The 22,639-nt window shown below is 48.3% G+C and overlaps 1 protein-coding gene across 4 annotated transcripts in view; it reads right to left on the bottom strand.

The window, feature by feature from the left end:
• Positions 1–969: 969 nt before the first annotated feature.
• GPATCH2L (G-patch domain containing 2 like) overlaps positions 970–22,639 on the bottom strand; it is a 34,336-nt gene continuing 12,666 nt past the window's right edge. For 2 of the 4 annotated variants that reach the window (XM_078870563.1, XM_078870565.1), the window contains exons 9-13: positions 16,728–16,795; positions 13,822–13,861; positions 12,619–12,687; positions 12,128–12,194; positions 970–10,912 (exon numbers count right to left, since the gene is read on the bottom strand). In XM_078870563.1, the coding sequence (XP_078726689.1) occupies positions 10,710–10,912; positions 12,128–12,194; positions 12,619–12,687; positions 13,822–13,861; positions 16,728–16,795 (447 nt within the window). In that variant the 3' untranslated portion in view covers positions 970–10,709. Of the gene's footprint in view, positions 10,913–12,127; positions 12,195–12,606; positions 12,688–13,821; positions 13,862–16,727; positions 16,796–22,639 lie in introns of those variants that run through there. The other 2 variants (XM_078870566.1, XM_078870567.1) reach the window with 2 other exon arrangements.

Genomic DNA, 22,639 nt, shown 5'->3' with positions numbered 1-22,639 from the left:
GCACGCGCATCCATCCATAGCCCCGTCGCGTTGCTCGCCGCTGCTGCCGCCGCCGTCAGCTGCACAATTATTGAAAATCAACGCGCCATCCGAGACGGACACACAGGCACGCAGAGGCAAAGATCCCCCGTATAGCCTGCACAGGCTGTAGGGGCAAGTGCCGTAGGCGAGCAGCACCTATGAAGGCACGGCACACGAGGGGGTGGGTGGTCAACACCACGCCCGGCAGCCTTTGTCTCCCCAGCGACGATGTTTACACATCGCACCAGGTACTCATTTGAGGCCGAGTCGACCTAGGGACACAGTGCCGGTGGGTGTAACACGTGCACTACATGGACAGTGCCGGTGGGTGTTGTAAAGCCCGGGCACGAGCACACGGGTCAACACTCAACTTTCACGGCAGCTTTCAGCGCGTGGCCGAATAGAGTGATCAGAACCCATCCGAGTGTAGCTTGAACGATTAAGAGACGAACTTTCTCGGGTTCTAAATCCGCGTGTTATCTCACAGCCCCACGGCGAGGGATTGGGGGGGGGGTGTCGCGGGAGGGGTCGTGGAGGAGACTTTAATCCCCCCAGCACACTAACTCGGTGTCACTCACACTTACAGCAACACACACAAAGACCCCCCGTGTAGCCTACACTTGCTGTTGTGGGCAAGTGCTGTTAGCGAGCGCCTATTAGGGCCGGCACGGCACTCGAGGGCGTGGGTTGCGAGCACCACGCCTGGTCACCTTCGTCTCCCCAGTGCCGATGTTCCTACACCGCACCAGGTGCTCATTTAAGTCCGAGTCGACCTAGGGGAGGCCCAGGAAACCGTTCAGATATTCGTCGGAAATTAATCGTGGGTCACCGGCTACGGAGCGACTGCGCCACCGCTCCTCTCCCCAACACGCGGAAGAAGTCGCACACCCACGTGGACAGATTCAAGGGACTCGCCGCGATCACGGCATTCGTACGAACCAAGGCAGACGGAAACTTTTTAATGAGATTCTAATACACAGGACTCGACAAGAGGCAAGGAGAGAGAGAGAGAGACGCGAGGCCGAGGAGATGCATCGACACAAAGCACGCGGCCCAACCACCTCGCCCACGGGCTCTGGCAGTCGTCTCGCAGACGCAGCCGTGGTCTGGCAGGCAATGCTGTCCACCCCCCGTTGTTTTTTGTCCACCTTCGGTTGTCCACCTTTTTGTGGTGGTGGTGGTGGGAGCTCAACGAGGTCAACATCGCGTCACGTCGGGACCTGCACAATACTGGTGAGATATCGGACTACTTAGCAACGACTGAACTGTTAATCGACGCAATCCAATTATAATAAGGGTCGCACTCGTTGCACGTAACACCACAACACCTCGCTGCTGATATCGTCAAGGAGCGAAAAAACCATCACCACGTGACACTCCGGTGCTCATCCTCGCAGCTGCATCAGCGGCTTTTGGCTCAGCCATCCAACAAAGACGGCGGTCACCGCTTCTGCGGCCGTCTGGAACGCTCTTCCGATATTAGGAAGCCCCTGGAGCGATCGACAATTACATATAATTTCCTAAGAACTGCTTTTTGTGTTTAGTTGTCCTGACCCAGCACATCCGATTAGCACGAGCGGCTACGTATGGTGCAAGAGTTCAACATACATACAAAACAAATTAGCTCTGATCTTGTCCCGTGTTGAATTTGCCACAACTGCTGTGGTGGTGGATGGTGGTGTGCCGGTCTGCGTGGTCTCCAAACAAGAGTTTAAAGCTTCATCAATTGGAGAAAAACATGCTTATAAGTCACTTTTAATTGCAGTGTCAGTGCTCCGAGTGAGGTCACTGCTGCGATGTCACTCTCAGCTGCCACGGTGACGCTCACAAAGTTTGCTTTATTTGTTTTCCAATGAAGATTCGAACTTGTGTCGGGACAAACAGCCTCGCACGTAACTACAAGCTAAGGGGGGCCGTTTGCTTTACTTACAGCCTGAACTCAATACAATACAGTTTCGAACATCGTTTAAACATACGCATTAACACAACTTAACATGTCAAAGTGTTTGTAACGGCTGTGGTTTCCAGCAGTAAGGGAGGAAGCGATCGCAAGACGTGGGTGGTCGTGATGACCTCTTGACCTTTATTTGTAGACTTGGACCATGTTGGCAAAGGCTGCGTTCGTGAGCCACGAGCTCCCAAGGCAAGACGCAGTACATCAAGTAGGTTGACAACCAAACCGTGCAACGTTTTAACGTTTTCCCCATTTTTCTCTGGGAACTCCCGAGTTTTCTCTCCTTTGCAAAAACTGAAAAAAAACCTTTTTTTTTACAACGTTCACAATGTAGGGGTCTCCGAAAAAATACGAATAAAGAGTCATGACATCCAATGCCATTGTACCACCCACGGCTTCCCATGGCTTATTGCTCAATGCCAAAATTCGTACCACGACCACCAATTGGTTCCTGACGCCCTGGGTACCACTCCAGTGCCCGTCTCGGTGACCTGGTCTCCTCCAACCCAGCAAGCGGGTCCCACCCGTCACTACCTCTCTTTCCGGAATAAATACCAAGCAAATGTACCGTATGTTGAACTTCTTTCGCACCGTACGTAGCCAACCGTGCTAATCAGAGGCGACAATAAACTAAACACAAAAAACGTTCTAACGAAGTGAGTTTTAAATCTCGATGCATTCACGTCGGTCAATGAATTCTGTAGGCGAACACTCAATGCACCGTTTTACGAGCTTGTTGCCGATGTAGGGCGGGACTTGAAGTGAATAATACAAGGAGTATACAGCAGTCTCCTTAGACCACGGAAGGCGTCTCACACACCTAGCACATGAAGACATCAACTAAAAAAAAACACTGCTTAATCATGAACCTGTGTGGCTCATCGATAGGTGATCACTTCCCACTGGACACCGACATCAACAAAGGGACTTGCTCACTCAGGCACAGCCTGCAAAAAGCAGCACAAGGCGTCGTCATCGTCGTTTCAACGCGGGGCAGATCCAATCGTCTTCGGAACACTTATTGCTCTGCACGTCACAACACCGCCACCCCATCCAAACCACGCAGGACGCTCGCCAACCCCAGCGATGCACGCGGCAGAGGCTGCCAATTTCTAAAGCCTCTTACCGCGATTGGATTCTCAAAGCGAACCACAGCGGTGTGTGACAATGTTCGATGTGGAGATGTATTTTCTTGCACAATTTTTAGCTTTTTAAAATGAGTACGCAGCGAAAGGGATGGTCGGTAAGTCTCTCTCGCTTAAATCGTTGCGATCGCCAAGCGCGCCGCCGATGTACCGCCAGGGTGGCAGCGGTGGGTCGCTCGGTGTGGCAGCGATATGTTAACTACCTCGCCTGGTACACAGGCGTTCGTGGGTTCGATCCCGACGCCTGTATATTTGGAGTTACCATTTTTTCCCCCCGTGGTCGCGTGGATTTTTCTCCACATTTAGAATCAACATCACGCGTTTAGAGTATATGGCTGCTAGAAATGTCCACTTCGTTGAGCTATCATTTGTGGGCAGGTCGCTTCTGAAAAAGAGCTATACAGCTCAGTTGGGGCTTACCTTGTAAGATCAACAGTTTTTAATTGTTTTTAGTTTCAATGCAGGCAGCGTGGGTGTGTAGTACAAGCAGTGATACGTGCGCGAGATTCCCAGCCTGCCGGGTCGCGAGATAACCAGCTGTCATGGGTTGGAGGTCTTGAGTCGTACGGTTTTCTCCGAGTACCCCTGCTTCCTCCCACATGTAATACTCGGCAATCGTCAAAAAACATCCTCCTGGGCGAGTTGCGAGTTCCAGAGATGCTCTCTCAGGAGGTTAAAGGGCTATTACTATTAGGTTTATATTAACGCGTGGAAGTGTGATGTTGACACGTGCTTGCTAATCCACTGCTGGATGAAGGATTCTCCATGCTGAGTCAGCCATGGACGTTCATCGTGCCGGTTCAGATATTACCACGGATATCGCCATGGCCAACCATGGTGTCGTCGATACCCCCTCCAAAGCGCTAACCGCTCAAAATTTTGTAAGTACAATTAGATATGTTTTTACCCAGTGTCTCATTCGCAAACCTTTTTTGTGACTTTCAGCCATTGCCAAATTACATATTTTTTTGATGTGGGTCTCGAGGAGCACTCTTAAACAAGTCACCAAAAACACGGGATGAACGTTACCCGTGGCCACGATCATCATGGTTAAAACCAAACACGGCCCTGTGTTGAACATTGAATCAAACTCGTCACAGATACACTCTCATGTCATCCACTTAGCATTTATCACACGGACTTCTATCCAGGTTATTTATAAGAGGGACCACAGAGTCAGTAGGCCACGTCTCATTCACCCTTTCCTGTTCAGATTACAAAAGTGTACATCGAATCGGGAGTAAGAGGCCATGCGGGAGGGCGTGTGGCACAGCTTGGTGCCGGCTATCGCTGAGTGCGGTTGTGTCGCTGCAGCTCTCTGCGGCGAGTACAACGTCTTTACGGACCCCAGAACGATGATGATGAGGCGAGCCGAACCCTGACCAGGATGTGAACTTGTACGAGAGCTGAGCACTTTGACCAGTGCAGGCCCTCGGCCAGTTCAGAATCAGGATATTTGTTTATTCTGGAAGAATCTGATGAGCCATGAAGCTCTTTTTTCATAGATGTCCAATTACGACCGTCACGATTCGAACAGCCCCAATCAACGATCGGTAGATATGAATGAGACCGATAATCAACACCTTCAATGTCGAATCCAGCCATGTGAGAAAAAGTTCTTGGGAGTTCAGAGTTCGTGACCACATTTTTACTGCGTTTTGGAAAGAACTAAGATTTGTAAAAATGACTGGCATACGACAGAAATAGGTTTCCGCTGTCGCCGAGTAACAAACAATTTAAATAGAGTAATAATACGAAAGCATCACGTAGAAATTAATATACACAAAGCCTGCATGGTTTTATGAAATTGCAAACCTAAACCACATACAATTTACTCGTTCTACAGCCTACACACAACAGTGACCCGAAAGCTATAATAAGACAGTTGCGCTCATTCGGCAAACGAAACTGATTCGCTCAACGACGTATGCATAGGATCGCGTGCGTAATAGTCAATGAACGATGTATGCAAAGTATATACGTAAATATATCAGAATCGAGCCAACAGATCAAATCGGACCGTGCAAAACGATTCGGTCCAGAACAAGATGGAACGAGCAAGGCTGCTCACCCGTACGAAAGCGCGAGGCACTAAAACGATTCTCCACTCAAAATTGAAACCCCAAATTGTGACGGCTCACCATTAAGAGTGGGCCAATCGTTCCACGCCTCTTTCCCTATAAAGTGTCACATCTACCCTACATAAATACTGCATCGCTCTGTAACACACAACACCCCCACCCCCCCATCGATCGATCCCTTTAAAATCTTTACAATCACAAATCTTTTATAAGTTACTTTTTTTTTATGACTCCGTATATCTTTCAATATGTTCAGGTAAATTATTAAGTGACGTCTTGGAGGCGGGCTCAGTGGATAACGCTGCGATGAAGTAATTAAGGGACACCCAACGGCATATGGCAACGAGCGGGAGGTACCTGTGAGAGTCAGTACAGAAAGTAGGTTACCAACAGGCGACCTGATTTGATTGTGACCCCATCACGTGAGTGGCTTTCTCCAGACTCTCCCGTTGCCTCCCAAACAACAACAACAACACTCAAAACATCATGAACAGGAACCTCGTGAAAACGAGTCTCAATACTCGGCGAGGTGTTCCCTGGGTAAACAACAAGTAGCGACATTACCCTACCAAGGCCATTGCATTTCTCCCTCTTTCAAGGTAATAGGCGCTGGCTGTGCAATTGCGCGCTCACGCTGCTGCTCCTTGGAAGGGCCTCCAACGATTGGAACTCTTAAGACGCCCCCCCCCGGAGTGTATTTGGCCTTCTCTTCCACGCTGGCCAGACAACTGGGAAGAGGTGGGAGTCTACCCACACTTTAACCCAGCCATACGCGATCTGCTGGTCGACTATCTTCTGCCAATACGAAGCCGACACATTCCTTGAAGCCGACTGGCGACTATGGTGCTGCCTATCCAATGTGGCGATGCATACGGCAGACACGTGGAAGAGCGGAGCCCAAGGACAGTCTGAAGAGAGACTTTAAATTGGTCTTTGCCCCCCGCTAGTTCTGGCTAATTACCCTGCAGGTTATGTTTTTTTTTCCTGCATTGGGATCTACGGATGAAATGCCCCTTGCAAATGTAAAGTATTATTATTAGACGATGGTGCGGGGCACTGAGAAGATTTTGGCAGAAAGGCTTTACAAACCAAATCGTCACTTAACAAGTCTCCGTCCTCTTTATAAACACAGAGGGCTGTGTACCGCTCCTTCCGAGCCGTGAACTTGGTTTTGTTTTATGCCCTCGGGACAACATCCAAGAGCGTTAAAACGTGAACGATAATCGGTAATATCTGCATTTCTTATCGCATTTTTCCAAAAAGTTTCTTTTAACAAAAAAAATCACATTAAACTCGTGCAAACAAGTCATCTCTCCATCTTCCCATCGAACGAGAGAGATAATACAATTACAATAAATACATCTTTTTAAAACATTCGGGTTCTGAAAATCGTGGGTCGGGAATTCAGAAGGAGCAAGGGTTGTTAACATCAGAGGGGGAAGACACACCGCCAGATCGGAATTCCATGCGGGAATGTGAACGTTACGGACTTAAAAACGGCCAATGAAGCTACTCACTCACGTGTGCTTTCAGGCAGGAAGTAGCACGACTACGACTACTATTACGACGACGTAGAGGTGGTCACGATTGTGCTGCCATGTTGCCTCTCCGATGATGGATTTCCGGGTCGTACTGCACATTGGTGTTGTTTGGCACGACGTCCGACGTTTCGCGCCGCATGCTGGGAGCTTCGTCAGGAACTCGACGGGGGAAACACTGGCGGTTCTCGCGGCAGCAGCAGCGTGCGAAGCAGCGACGCTTTTCTTTTAAACCGTAAAACAATGTGAGCTGCCACCATTCGGTTCCTGAAGAAGCTGCCAGCAGTTGCAGCGATATGTCGAATAACGCGCTGAATGCGCAGTACGAGCTGAAAGCGCATTCGAGAGGGATTAATACTCCTGTTGTTACACATTGGGGAGAATGGATGGAATGGGCCTATGTCATTCAATTCAGTGCACGAGCCACCAGCCTCTTCTCGCAGACACCATGGTCAAATACATCCTTGGAATTCCTTTCTATGCTCGAACAACAAATCTACATGAGTTGGCAGTCGAGAGTAGGAAATGTTGGTGGCATTGCAACCTGCCAACAAGACTCATGACGATCGCGATGCTAGCGAGGATGAATTCGACGACGGTTAACACCATTTCTCTTTTAACAGCACGACTCGGGACTGAGGCCAAGTGCTGCAGAGAGGGAAGTTTCATGGCAGGGGCTCAGGGACACGGTTCAGAATAACGACCTGCGACCAACTCCTAGAACCCAAGCAGGGTTGGACCTGGTTAATATTTGAATCGGAGACTGCCTGGTTATACGAGGTGTCGTAGGCTCAAGATGGACGAGATGGGGACACAGCAATGGGCTTAATCTATCTGCACTTAAGGCTTGCGTGTCATCCCCTCGAATGGTTGGGTTTTCTCCAGGTACTCCCGGTTTCCTCTCAAATGCCAATCACTCATTATTGGAATTGGCCAAACATCCCAATTCAGGACCTTTCTGAAAAAAACGTAATAACACTCAGCGAGGTTTTCCTGAATCGAGGGCCTTATTGAATACACTTCCAAAGAGTGTGCGCAATTTCTCGGATATACAAACTAATCACTATCTCTTGATCTCTTCCCATGCTTCTCTACGGAGCCTCATACCTCCATCTGCAACATTTCCCACATTCAGTCTTAATATTCTGGTTGAGGATTCGACCCAGGAAAAAGGGTAAACGGTGCTTGGTATAACCTCAGGGCTAGGTGTTATGAATAAACCAGTGAGACAGACAAAAGTATCGTCTCTGGACCCAAAAAAAATGATAAACTAGTGTTAGGTGTAATACGTGAGAGCGAGAGACAGACCGAGGGCTAGAGAATGTGATGAATATGAATGTTGGGCATGCATTGAAACGTTTGTGGCTTCGGTCAGGCAGCAAGGATCGCGAGATGAGGTGACCACTCAGGCTGGAAGTTGTGCCGGCTAAACAACGACGAACGTGGCTCAACGAAATCAACCTGGAGGCTGTGACAGGCAGCGGCCAGAGCCGACAATAGCCGGCGCTCCCCCACACTCAGTGTCGGGGAGCAGCGAGCTGCAACAGATTGCTTCTGGGCAGTACTCCCTCGTTATTCACCAACTCGCTAACCGCGATTTTGGCTATCCGCTAATCGCGTCTGGAACTCTACACGACTGCGGCATTGAGGGAGAGAGAAAGTGATGCGATAAAGTTACGGGACAAAGCGATGAGATAATTTGATAATGAAGTTCATATGAAACTATTTAGATGTATTCTTATTTACTTTATGATTAATAATTTTTTTGTTATGATGTTCATGTATTTAATAGTTTATTGATGTATTTACTTTAGGGAATTAATTCAAAACATAGGTTTTCGTAGAGTCAATATCTTTATCCCAAAAAATGTGCTATTCACTCGCATCTCCGGAACATATCCCCTCGCGAAGAACGAGGGGATAGTGTACTCCGATTACCGTATATCATCAGGTCACAGGGGCAGAGCACAAACCTACCGGTTGCTGTTTAAGATTGCTTTGTATTTTGTTCATGCGGAAATTATTCCAAATTAAACAGGAGGGGGGAGGGGGGGGGGTCACATCGGCGGCCTGGGTTTACGCGGGGTCAGCGGTGTCGAAGAGGGCCGATGTCTCTACGGCTAAATCCACCAAAGAAACCTCACAGCCTCCCTGCTCAAACGAGCACGGGGCAACGCTCAACTCTGTTGGCAACAGTGGTGAGATGTTAACTGGTATACAGGAGGTTGTGGTTCAATCTCGACACTGACAAATGGATTTTGTCTCCGGATCCTCCGTTTTTTCCCTGCACATTTATAAAGATCAGTTTAAGAGTATTTGGCTGCTATAAATGTGCACGTGATCAGCCACTTCGTTGAGCTTCTGAAAAAGAGCTATATATATATTTCAGTAGGCTTTACCTGGTAATATAAATATAGCTTAGCTAGCTTAGCTTAGTTCAATTAGTCAACATTTTACATTTTAGTCAGTCTCGATCTGTGGAATTTACATTTAGTCAAGGCTACTACATCTCTTACCATCATTCTCTTCGCCTAGTTGACGAAAGGAGTCAAGCTTCAGTAAAATGCTCTGCACTATTAAATGCTGTTGTGAGGTTCGTGCCGTTCCTCCACTGCTCAGCCAATCGATAAACTCAGCAAATTGTTCTATACGGGGACTCTACTTACGAACGAGTTAAGTTTCAGAGGTCTGTTCGTAAGTCGATTTGCTCGTAAGTCCAACTTTACTCCTGTAGATTCCAAACATGTTGTACAGCATGTACACCATGTTTGGGGAATGGCTTTAAAATGTGTATAATCTCCTGTAGATGCCACTGGTTCTTCATGTTCTGCAGAAGTAGATGCCACCACCGCCATCTATTGCACGGCAGTTGAACATACGACTCTCGATCCGAACAGGCAACTGAACATACGGACAGGTTGGTTCGTATCTCTCAAAGTTCGTTAAGTCGAATGTTAGTAGAAGAGTCCCTGTACGGACGTCTATAGCGTCTGACATTCGGGCGAGTTAATGAACGAAGCGAGGGGGGGGAGGGAGAAACGATCGTGACTGCGCCGTGCACGCGCTTTGGTCAGCGTCACTTTGGGTCTCTGGTGGGGTGGCCGCCGTTTCGTCCGCTCGCGGTCATCGTTGACTAAAAAATAAAACGCCTGTTTCACGTGTAATTTCGTCACTAATTTCGTGAACAAGGTCAACAACCGACTGGCAGCCTTGGGCCGTAGCAGAAATTCGACATTCTTATAAACGGGGACAAATCTCTTTGCTCTGAAAACCACCGTTGACGTTGCGGTAATATCATTTTCTTGGTTCTTTCGGTAAAGTCACGTTGAAGGGAAATAATAAAATAATAAAAATAAAACATAATAAAATACAATTCTCACGACGTTTCGGCCACAACGCAAGCAGCCGTCCTCAGGTGAAGAACAGGTCTGTCAGGTGAAGAACAGGTCTGTCGAGAAGACAGACTCTGTCTTCTCGACAGACCTGTTCTTCACCTGAGGACGACTGCTTGCGTTGTGGCCGAAACGTCGTGAGAATTATTTTATTGTGTTTTATTTTTATTATTTTATTATTTCCATTCTACGTGACTTTACCGAAAGAACCAAGAAGATGAATCCCTGCAGTCACGAAAGCTTTAAATCGAAAAGTTGCGGTAATAATTACATAAAAAACTTTAAAAGGACGGACTCGGGCAAACCTTTCAACCGGGATTTGAACTCGCGACCTCCTGCTCGGGAGTTGAGCACTGCAACCACCGTGCGACCCCACCCTCTGATTTACATCTCACCCCAATATCGGTTCATCTTAAGAAAGCAATCTCAATCAATCAATATTAACTATGAGATTACATCCCTGTAAAAACCCCAAAATGTGGGTTTATATTGTTAAACCCTCGAGTAATCGGTAATCAGAGTACTTTACTTTTCCAAAGTGTCACCCTCCCGGCACTGCGGCGTGTGGCCACCGTTCATCAGCTGAGGTTGTAACCGACGCTGGGCCCTTTGGGCCTTTGCGTGGCGCCGACGGGATCGGAGCGGCCTCCCGCCGGCCCTCCTCCTCCTCCCCCGCTAGCGTCGGCCCCGGGTGCCGGGCTCGGGATCCAACTCATGCCCTGCAGGGTGCGGCCACCCGTGCCGCCATCCAGACCGGCGTGCGCGTTCTCGCTGACGAAGGCTGCGCGCGCAGAGTGCGAAAAAGCAGAAACGACGATCACCGCCACAATCGGGGTCATCATCTTTTGTCATGTGCACCTTGACAGGTTCATGCTCACAGCAGCGGCTTTTGGGCTGGCCATCGAGCAAAGATGGTCACTGCATCGCGCGCTTTCGGGTGTGCTTCTGCGGCCGTCTGGAAATCTCTTCCTTCTGATATTGGGAAGCCACTGGAGCAAGACACTTTTATATCTAGCTTGAAATCTAATTTCTTTAAAACTGCTTTGTGTTTAAATTTCGATTTAAAGCTTTCGTGACTGCAGGGATTCATATTCTTGGTTCTTTCGGTAAAGTCACGTAGAAGGGAAATAATAAAATATAGTTTTATTTGATTTATCTTAATATTTCCCTTCTACGTGACTTTACCGAAAGTACCAAGAATATGCTTTGTGTTTAGTTTGTTGTCCTTCCCCTGCACCTTCTATTATCACCATTAGCGATGTACGGTGCAAAAGAAGTTCAACATACATATGTACATCAGGGCTGTGCAACCCTGGCCGGATTTATAGAGAACTTGACGTCTATGATTTATTACCAGCTGAGCAGAATGTAAAAAGTCTCGTGAACTATTAGTTGAATAATTTGGTTGAGTCACTGAGAGCCAAGTCAGAATGAAAACCGAGGACTGGATTTGTGCATCTCTGGTGTTAATGATAGCGACACCGTCATTGCTGTTACTGTTGTCATCATATTTAACCCTGCAACAGATGTGAGTGAATCATCAACTTCATCATCATCACAACTGACACACATGCACACTGCAACATTACCACAGTCATCATCAGCATGATCAGTGCATATCCGAGTCCACATAACGACCACCGTCATCATCTTCACCACCACCTCTAAAACTGCACATGATTCAACATCACCATCATTAACATCACTGGCACACGTACACGAGTCTGCAAGAACACCACTGCCATCCCCGATATCATCACCTCAAGGGCACACAAGCAAGTATGAACCACGAATCATCATCATCATCATCGTCGTCATCATCGCCACCGGCATCATAGCCCTACAGGTTAATCGCTCACTCACACGCCGATCTCACTGTGGTGTGATCCACCAAAAGCACATCGCATCCAGCAAACACGCAGTTAACACGAAGGGGGGGGGGGTTAAGGGTCGAGGGTAAGAGTTCAGCAGAAGCAGCAGGGTGCTGAGGGTATACCTGAAGGCGCGACCTTTCGCCGTCTCTTCACGTCCTCGGCGCACAACGCACCCAGCGTGACGCTCACCTGTCTGCCTCACACACAGGTGAATGCCGAGTCAGCATAACCCCTCCGCCGTGCCCATTGCATCTATATCCGTGTGTTGTGTGTGTAGATACATGCGAGTGTGTGCGCACCTGTGGGATGGGGGATTGTCTTAGGGATTTCAAAGCGCTACGAACACGGCGACCTGTGTTCAATTCCCGCTCGCGGCCAACATCGGTGATGAATATCTGAACCGATCCTGGGCCTCCCCTAGGTCAACTCATCCTCAAATGAGGACCTGGTGCGGTGTGTAAAAATCGTCACTAGGGAGACAAAGGCGGCCAGGCAAGGTGCTAGCCACCCATCCCCTGGTGTGCGGTGCCGGCGTTCATAGGCGCTCGTGAGTTCGTGTGTGTACACGTGTCTCCGTGTGCTTATGTGTGCGTGTTTGTCCTCATATGTGAACTTGCCGAGAGTTGTGAATGGCGTCCCCTCGGACGTCCAGCGAGTAGAGAGCACCAATGTGGCTCAACTGCTGAAACGCACCAAGACAACACGAACAGCAACGTTTGTATGATCACGTTAAACCTCCAATACAAACAACAATGCCAATATCAAGTGGAACATCAATACGAGCTGGGACACTGTAATCAATAGGATCATAGCACAAACAAGACGGTTAATCTATTAAATAACTCTGAAGTGTCTCTATGTTTAATAAGCCGGCAGCAACGCTCGTCTTCCATTAGCAATGCTTTGCCGGCAGGTGGAAATTCCACGGCTCTGTGGTAGGGATCAGTTACTCCGTTGGACTAAAACTGGCTTCCCACAAGGCGCATGGTGGGATTGACTCCATGCTATAGCCTATGGAGCTCGGTGCACGAAGATGAATTTGAAAATTCATAAAGGCAACACACTGTTCCGTAGTTGGGATGCTCAGGCTAGAGACGAGAATGTGATTGTTATTATTCAGAGTGGCAGATTTAAACCGCTTCTGATGAATATTGCGTTGGTCATACGACGACATCAGAGCATCTGGTTGTTGTCTGTGTACATGTGCGACTTCATTTCACAGGACCCCTGGGCCACATGAGACCTACCACTTCAAAATAGCCTGCAAACGAGGTGTATCCATCACTGCAAGCACCTCAGCTACTCGTCATAAGAAGGCAGTACAGCAGAGCGTGGACTAATATCGTCTCTTCTATATGGGATTGAGCGTTGCCCTCTCGCGCACGGTGCTCCGGTTCCCTCCCACACGTATTAACACTCATGAGTTGGCTGAAAATATCTTAATACATAGGAAACCACAGAGCTTCAGCAACTGTTGGTGCCGGCTCACTGCCTAGCTGCGGCTTTCCCCGATTATCTGTGGTTCCTCGTGCCCCCGAGTCGTTCTCTCCCGTCGAGAGTGAGCGAACAATGTGCAGTGGCGCATGATATACGTTCAAATAATTATCACTTGGTAACCGTGTGAGCAAGAGAGAACCAGTTGGAGTCATCACACTCGCGAGGGTTATGCGAACCCTCATTATAATTCACGTCCTGCGTGTTAACGCGTAGCCCCGCAGAAAGGAAAGTCTAGTTCGGCACTTCGGAAAGCAAACAGTTTGACCCAACCCTTGATTTGAGAAGCCAAAGGCCGGACGGACTTAATCCGGCAACTCACCTGGTTCCTGTCCTTGCGGCCCAGGGGGTATGGCCAGCACCTGAGCGAGAGGGGACCCGGCAACCGTATGATGAATACAGCGATGGATGCAAGGCCATCATATGCGGAACCCACGCAAGCGCGGGCACGTCAATGACAATGCGTGTCCACGTGTGTACAGCTGTGCACACGCAACAATCCCTCGTATAGCCTAAACAGACTGTAGGAGCAGGTGCTGTTAGCGAGCACCAACAAAGGCCAGCACGGCACACGAGTGGGTGGGTGACCAGCAACACGCCCGGCCGCCTTTGTCACCCGAGTGGAGATGTTTAGACACCGCACCAGGTACTAATTTGGAAGCTGAGTCGACCTAGGGGAGGCCCTGGATCGGTTCAGATAATCGTTACTGGTGTTGGCCATGACCGGGAGTTGAACTCTGATCGCCGGGTTTGGAGAATAGCGCGCTAACCACTGCACTACCGCTCCCCGCTAGACTGTATGCACACACAGACTGACGCGCACGTATAGGCCAACGTGTACACAAGCCATATGTACATGCAGTGCCCGTTTGTCAATCCACTGCTAGATGAGGTCCGTGAGCTTACCAAACACACCATGAGGGTCGTGGAGATTATATGAAGCTATATGGGGGTAAAGGGGCCCGGGGCAAATCCAACCGTGTGGGCCCCCCCCCCCCCCCCCGAGACAAACCAGAAGTAAATTTTGATTTAAAGCTTTCGTGACTGCAGGGATTAATATTCTTGGTTCTTTCAGTAAAGTCAAGTAGAAGGGAAACAAAAAAATAAGAAAAATATAAAACAATAAAATTCTCACGATGTTTCGACTGCAACACAAGCAATCATCATCAGATGTGAAATCCACAGCAAGAAAATGTTTTTGTTTTATATTTTTATTATTTTATTGTTTCCCTTCTACGTGACTTTACCGAAAGAATCAAGAATATAAACCAGAAGTACTACATCTGACATCGTGACGTTGAAGCGCGGGGCCCCCCAAAGCGCGGGGCCCGGGGCGGTCGCTCCGATTCGTCGTGAACCCCGGGACGACTTTGCTCGTCAAGCCAAGTTGGTGACCGCGGGGAGTGTAGACGTGGGGGAGGGCATAGAAGTAGAGTACAGTAACAGTGGCTACCCATCAATGCACTCATCCAAACATGTTGTGGGCATGTAGCTTCATGTGCAAGGTGCAGATATGACTTTGTATTCGTTGCCCCAAACATTCAACTCTTGCCGACGATATCATCTCTTGCATTTATTTCCACGGCAAAACAACCTCCATAACAAACTCAACACTGCTTGAAATGACTGAGTGCGATTTCTTCCAATCGTCCTGTCTACCTCATTTCGAGGTTCCTTGTATCTTACACCTACGTTAGTCATTGGTGGTCGTGTCGATTTGCTTCCATACACTTACAAGTCCCGGTTCAAATTACTCTCACATTGCTGAGATGCTTTCATCTTGCTGTGCAACTGTACACATTGCTGTACCTGCTTCTGTCTGTATCAACTGGGTTCTCACCTGGGATTAGTCACGGGCTCTCGCCTGGGATAGGTACGGCTCTCACCTGGGATAGACATGAGTTCTCACCTGGGATAGGTACGGGTTCTCACCTGGGATAGACATGGGTTCTCACCTGGGATAGGTACGGGTTCTCACCTGGGATAGACATGGGTTCTCACCTAGGATAGGTACAATTTCTCACCTGGGATAGACATGAGTTATCACCTGGGATAGATAAGGGCTCTCACCTGGGATAGGTACCAGTTCTCACCTGGGATAGACATGGGTTCTCACCTGGGATAGGTACGGGTTCTCACCTGGTTGAACAATGAGGATGTGTGTAGACAGAGTGATGTGGCTGCTTGTGTAATAACTCGGAACGCTGTACGATGCATCAATTCATTGACTAAAATCCCTTCCCAGGCTCACAATACATGCATCGCATCAGGCATGTCAGAATGGATTACGTCTGATCCGTTCGTGTAGCAATTGATTCATAGCCAATAGGGGCCCCTATGTTCGCCACGATGTTACAAAATAATCAATCCCCAAATCAAATCTTGATTCGTGATCGTGACAAATCAAAGGGGCGAATTGTTACGAGCCGAAGATTAAGGACACAAAACTGTGTGTGCGAAATGATTGGATTTGCGAACATCGATAGGAAATTACTGCTAACACCATCATGCATATACACTCACTGGGTGTGGCTGATCGATTGGTCACGATGGACATGTGATGGTCGGATATGCGGCGCAGTACTTTAATAAATTCCTTAATCCAGGCAACACTGAGTGAGTCTCTGGGTTATTGTATGGAAGGGGTTTCTGCATTGCGATGCTTGTGCCAAATATCCAGAGAAAATCCAAACAACACAGGAGGTATAACCTTCAGACCACAGCGGCCAGGTACGCACACTCTGGCAAACTATTGTCTCGCACACAAGCTCTGATGTTACGCACACAAGCTATGTCGTGTTGATGTTCCTAAATCAAGGTGGAGCCAGTACAACACAGTTATGTTGCTGGTACAATAATATTGTGATCATTGCACCTGTCAAAAATAATTTTGCCTTTCACATGTAGACAACATAGGTAACAGGTTTTTGTAATCTCAAGATCTGTTGTAGGTCGTACAACTCTTGCTTACTCTGTGAATTTCACATTTCGGCTCACGGCCTTATACTGCCCGCAACAATTCAATTACCGGGAGCTCCTATAATGCAATGCCGCCATTCTCACTCTTCCACGCGCGCACGCACACACGCACACACGCACGCACGCACACACACACACACACGCACGCACACACACACACGCACACACACGCACGCACACACACACACACACACACGCACGCACACACACACACACACGCACACACACGCACGCACACGCAAGACTTACTCGCGAGGGTGAACGTCCATGGAGTGGTGTGCCATCCTGTCACCGCCCACTCCACCAATGCCAGACAACTGTATTGGAACACACACCCACAGACACACGGAGAGTCCGTTTAGCCTTCAAGATTAGGGGAAAGTGCCGTTAGCGAGCGCCGTTTAAGGCTGGCACCGGCGAATGAGACAGTGGTGTGGCCAGAGCCATGCACACCCAACAGCCTTTGTGTTGTGAGTCATGATGTTTACGCAATGTACCACACAGCCACTCATTTAAAGTCGCATAAACCTAGGGTAGGCCCAGGACTGGTTCAGATACCACTTGGCACTTATGTGCGCCGTGGCAGGAAATTGAACTCAGGCAGCAGGGATTGTGGCACAGCGTACACTGCTTCTCCCACACACATGATGACGTTGATGCTGGTGACATTTTATAACAATTTGGCTTTGGTGGTGGCCAACCAACGTTGAGTCAGAATCGGGGGCGGGGGGGGGGAGTTTGGGGGCGGCAGATTATTTCAGGGACTGAAATGTGAAATTCCAAAGTAACAGTCGAATAAAATACTGCATCTACACACATGAGATGCGGTGAGAGAGAGCGAGGCAGAGTGTGTGTGTGTGGTGCGTGCACGACACTGAGCCTGCATTAACGGCTGCCGTAAAGTGCTCGCGATTAAGCGTCTGATGATAACGGGACACTGGCGATTGGGTTAAAGAGTCCCGGGGTGGAGGCGCATCGATAGGTCGGCCGCCGGGGTCAAACAGCCGGGGTCAAGCCATCAGCGGTGGCGAGATGCCCCACCGTGATTGGGTATTAACGGAGGGGCCTGGGCTGTGGCCGTCAGGCCAAAGCCGACACTAAGCCCGTGTGTAAATACTGCAGCCCTAATCTCCACTCTTCCGGCAAGTGTGAGCGGTGGTGCAGTGCTTCACAGAGTGTACTCAAGCTGGGGTCCATCCAAACCTGGGTTCGATTGTTGGTCGTGAAGCGCATCTTCACTCGCGGGAAGTTGGTGTCTGAACTGAACGCTGCCCAAAAGGCCTCCTACAAACCAACTCGCGTGGTGTGCTGCAGGCTGATGGAGTGTGTGTGCGTGGGATGGGGACGTCTGTGTGTTTGTGTTGTGTGTGGTTGGTTGGCACAATGCCATACAAAGCCGGCTACCCCGGCGCGATACCCACTCATGGCCAACATCAGTGACGAATATCTGAACCAGTCCCGGGCCTTCCCGAGATCCACTCGGCCTAACATGAGTACCTGGTGCAGTGTGTAAATGCAACACATTCGTTAAAAACAGTGCATTAAAAGAAAAAAATATATAACAGACGATATTTTGGGCAATGGCTCTTCTTCATAGCACATAAAGGCCAGAGAGGTAGAGTGGATCAGAGTTGGAGAATGCACATTATTCCAAGTGGCCCTCCTGAAAGAGTTTTGAGACCGAGTAATGCTATCCTAGGTATAAAAGCGACGTAATAACGCTCATCATTGCCTTTCAATGCGACGAGTTTGCCTTTAAACGAAGACGCGAGCCATAAATAAAGTAGCGTGACCAAACCAAGCCTGTGTCCTGAGCTGACACGGAGTTTGAGTCACCGTTAATGAGAACAGAAGACAAGTAAAATTGATGTTTCCTTTAATGGGAGGTGGCTGGGTGATCCAGAGGTCAGAGCACTGAGCTGGCAACAGCTGAGACCAGGGTTCGAATCCAGCCTGTGATTAAACCAGGTTCGTAAGGACAGTCAATTGATGCTCTTGGCCCATTCATCAATGCCTGTACACTGAAAAACCCACCCCATTAAATTTGTTTCTGTGCGTAGTTTGGCTACATTCTAAATCTGGGAATTAAACGTATCGGGTTGACTGTCCGGGTGGGAAAGCGTTACCCCCTGGTGTGGACCAGAAAACGTAGAAAGGATCTCAAGAGGAAGCCTCGTGATATCTGCTTCCTCGGGCCGTGCTGTGTGGACCAGAGTGTCACTACAAGTATCGGGGATCTCAGAAGCAGCTCTGTAATATCCGCTTCAGTGGGCCGTTCCCGAACACAAAGGGTTCCACCGCTCCGTGATAGATCTGAACAGATAATTTGATCTTGCGGCTCGGCACTCGACAGCGCGGTTGCGATAACTTTGTGGAAAATTATAAAGAGAATGCAAAGTTACGGTGAAGCACATCATTAATGCGCGGATCACCACTACGACTGCCACGACGCAAATGCAGTGAATTCACGAAAGCGCCAGATCGCGGCTTTGAAGTCTTCTTTCTGAATAACCGAGCTTCAAACTCACGTCAGCCAGCCCGGGACGCACAGCCTCAGCACGCATACCCCCAAAGAGCAGTCTGAATTGACGGTGCTGCATCTTCCTTTTCAAGCAAATGAAGCCAAATGGTACGAGCGAATCAATAATTGTCACCCGCACTTCACCAAGCACATAGCAGTGCAATCTCAACCCCACGATGCGAAACAAACTCCCGTTGCTGCACATGAAAGAGTTAAGGGAGGTATGAGAGGGGCATTCTTTTCCCCCAGTTTAGTGCTCAGAATGACTGGTGGGGGCTGGGGTAGATTCAGCGTGGATCAATGTTTCTCTAGTAAGTTGACCTTGAAAGAGGGGGGGGGGATTTGTGGGGGAGAGGAGGCGGAGGGAAGAGGTGCAAGTGAATACGCACACACACACAAGGATGTACACACACACACAAGGATGTACACACATACACACACACACAAGGATGTCCACACACATACAAACACACACACACACAAGGATGTACACACACAAGGATGTACACACACACAAGGATGTACACACATACACACACACACACACAAGGATGTACACACACAAGGATGTACACACACAAGGATGTACACACACAAGGATGTACACACATACAAATACACACACACACAAGGATGTACACACACACAAGGATGTACACACACACAAGGATGTACACACACAAGGATGTACACACACACAAATACACACACACAAGGATGTACACACACACAAGGATGTACACACATACAAACACACACACACACAAGGATGTACACACACACACAAGGATGTACACACACAAGGATGTACACACACACAAATACACACACACAAGGATGTACACACACACAAGGATGTACACACACATACAAATACACACACACACAAGGATGTACACACATACACACACACACACAAGGATGTACACACACACAAGGATGTACACACATACAAATGCACACACACAAGGATGAACACACACACAAGGATGTACACACATACACACACACACAAAAGACAAAGAACCCCATACAGATTTTTACAGACTGTTGGGGAAAGTGCTATTCGCAGCAGACACCTGTATGGTGTGGCCAGCAACATGTCTGGCCACCTTTGTCTCCCCACTTCTGATTTGTACACACTGCACCAGGTACTTATTTAAAGCCATGCTGACCTAGGGGAGGTCCAAGACTGGTTGATATATTACTTGCACCTTTGGGTGCAACTCAACCATCTATGACAACGGTCCATGGAAGTGGGTATCACTGAGCTAATGCCGAATCCATTGAAGTTACCTTTTTCTGCTTGGTCACCGAGAGTATGTTCATCGCGCGACAGCCAAATCAATATACAGTAGAATCCCGGAGATCGAATGCACCAGAACTCGAACAAATCGGTGTTCGAACAATATTTCCGAACATTTTTTCCCCCCGGAAACCGAAGAAAATTCGGAGGTCGAATGGCCAATCGCGACTTAAAAGAATCTGTACGGCTGAGACGCGTATAGCCAGCGTGCATGACGCTTGCCCAGACAAAGGTTTTACCGTATGAGAGGCAGAAACAAACCTCTTTAGATAAGTTTTTAGTCAGAAAGAGCTCAAGTGACTCACAGTTAGTGGCAGAAAAGAGGCACAAAAGAGAAAGAACCCCAGAAGGGCAGTTACCCGACATTATTATGGAAGGGGACTCCCCTTCCAAACAATAACACCACTACCTCCTCCTCCTCACCACCTTCCACTGAAGTCATCAACTCTCCTTACTACAGGTAAAGTGAAGTTCAATGTTCTTTTATTTCATATATTTATTCATTTATTCCATTTATTTATTGTTTCTTGATTTTTTTATGATTTTATGCATGTAATTACTGTAAACTTCGTGTAAAATGCTTTATAATGAGAGATTTCTTGTGTCTGGAACCAACTAATGTCATTTACATTAATTCTTATGGGGAAAACGAATTCGGTGTTCGAACAAATTGGTGTTCGAATGGCCTTCTGGAACGAAGTAAGTTCGATCTCCGGGGTACCACTGTATATCATTCTCAGAGCTGTTTATTAATTAAGTGAAAACCCAAATCTAATGTCGGAGGTATTTTTTTTATGTAGTCATTGGTGATTGGGTTGAGACCATCGACTCAATACCACTTGAACACTCAGTTTAATCTGTTAAAACTATAAACTATGTATTTTTTATATTACCAGGTAAGGCCCACTGAGCTGTCTAACTCTTTTCCAGAAGAGACCTGGACGCAAATGATAGGTCCACAAAGTGGCTTCTCATGTGGAACTTTACACCAGCCAAATATCCTAAACGCATGTTGATTCTAAATTTAGAGGGAAAAACCGGAGCACCCGGAAAAAATATCCACTCGACGACGGGGAGAGAGACACGCAAACTCCAAATATAGAGCGGGCGTCAAGGTCGGGATCGAACCCACGACCTCCTGAATACCATGCGAGGTGGTTAATATCTCTTGCGTCTGCCTGGATTCGAACCCAGAGACTCAGCGGTGGGCGGCGGCGACGGATCGGTACTCTGACCTCTGAGCCACCCAGCCACCTACGGCGTCGTTTACAAAATAATAATTATTCCAGAACCAATCAAACCTTGCGTTATGTAAAGCACGGGCCGCCGTGCGGGTTAGTGGGAGCCCGGCTCGCCGAGGTGCCGCGAGGGTACGTTTGAAGGGTAATTTTGTGACCCCGGTCGAAAACTAATTTCATTTAATTTTTTTAAGCCTAAACAAAAAAAATCAACGCTCGCGAGTGATTGCCGCTTGCAAAATTGATGGACAGGTTATGACGCATCTAATGTGGTTGCTTAGCAATGAACAATGAGCACTTTCAAGAATGTAAAGCACGAATGTAAATCCACAGGCATGCCAAAAACAAACACATATACACACGTACACAAGAACAAAGGCACCCATGTATAGTCATATGGACTGAATAGAAAGGCCCCGTCAGTGAGCATCTATTGCAGATGGCGTGGCACACATGGGTGGGAAAATGTAGTGCACGATGCCCGTCCACCTTCGTTTCCCCAGTACTGATATTTACACACTCATTTACGGCCGAGTCAACCTAGCAGAGGCACAGGACCGGTAAAGAAATCGCTCGGCATAAGTTGTTCACCATGACCGGGAATGGAACCTAGGTCACTGTGCTTAGATTGCAGCATGCTACCCACTACCCCAAGATAATAATCCCCTGTATAGCCTTAACAGGCGTTTGGGGCAAGTGCTGTCACCAAGCACCTATGAAGGCTGGCGCGGTACACGAAGGGAAGGATGGTCGGCATCACGCCCGACTGCCTTTGTCTCTTCAGTGGCGATATTTACACACCGCACCGGGTACTCATTTGAGGCCAAGTTGACCCAGGGGAGGCCAAGGACCAGTTCAGATAATCGTCACTGGTATTGGCCGTGAGCGGGAATCGAACTCGAATTGATGGGTTCGTAGCGCAATGCGCTAACCGGTGCACCACCACTCCCCCCCACATGCAAACACGCAGGCGCACGCTACATTTAAACAAGACTCAACGTACCACGCAGGTGCAGACACACACAAACGCACACATCAATTACACAAAACACATGCTGGATCACGGAACCAAAAAAAATCTGCGAAAGCCATCTGG

Source organism: Lampetra fluviatilis, chromosome 30 (genome assembly GCF_964198595.1).
Source record: "Lampetra fluviatilis chromosome 30, kcLamFluv1.1, whole genome shotgun sequence".
Classification (NCBI taxonomy): domain Eukaryota; kingdom Metazoa; phylum Chordata; class Hyperoartia; order Petromyzontiformes; family Petromyzontidae; genus Lampetra; species Lampetra fluviatilis.
Note: the sequence above shows the minus strand (reverse complement) of the source record. Positions and strands in the feature narration are given on the sequence as shown.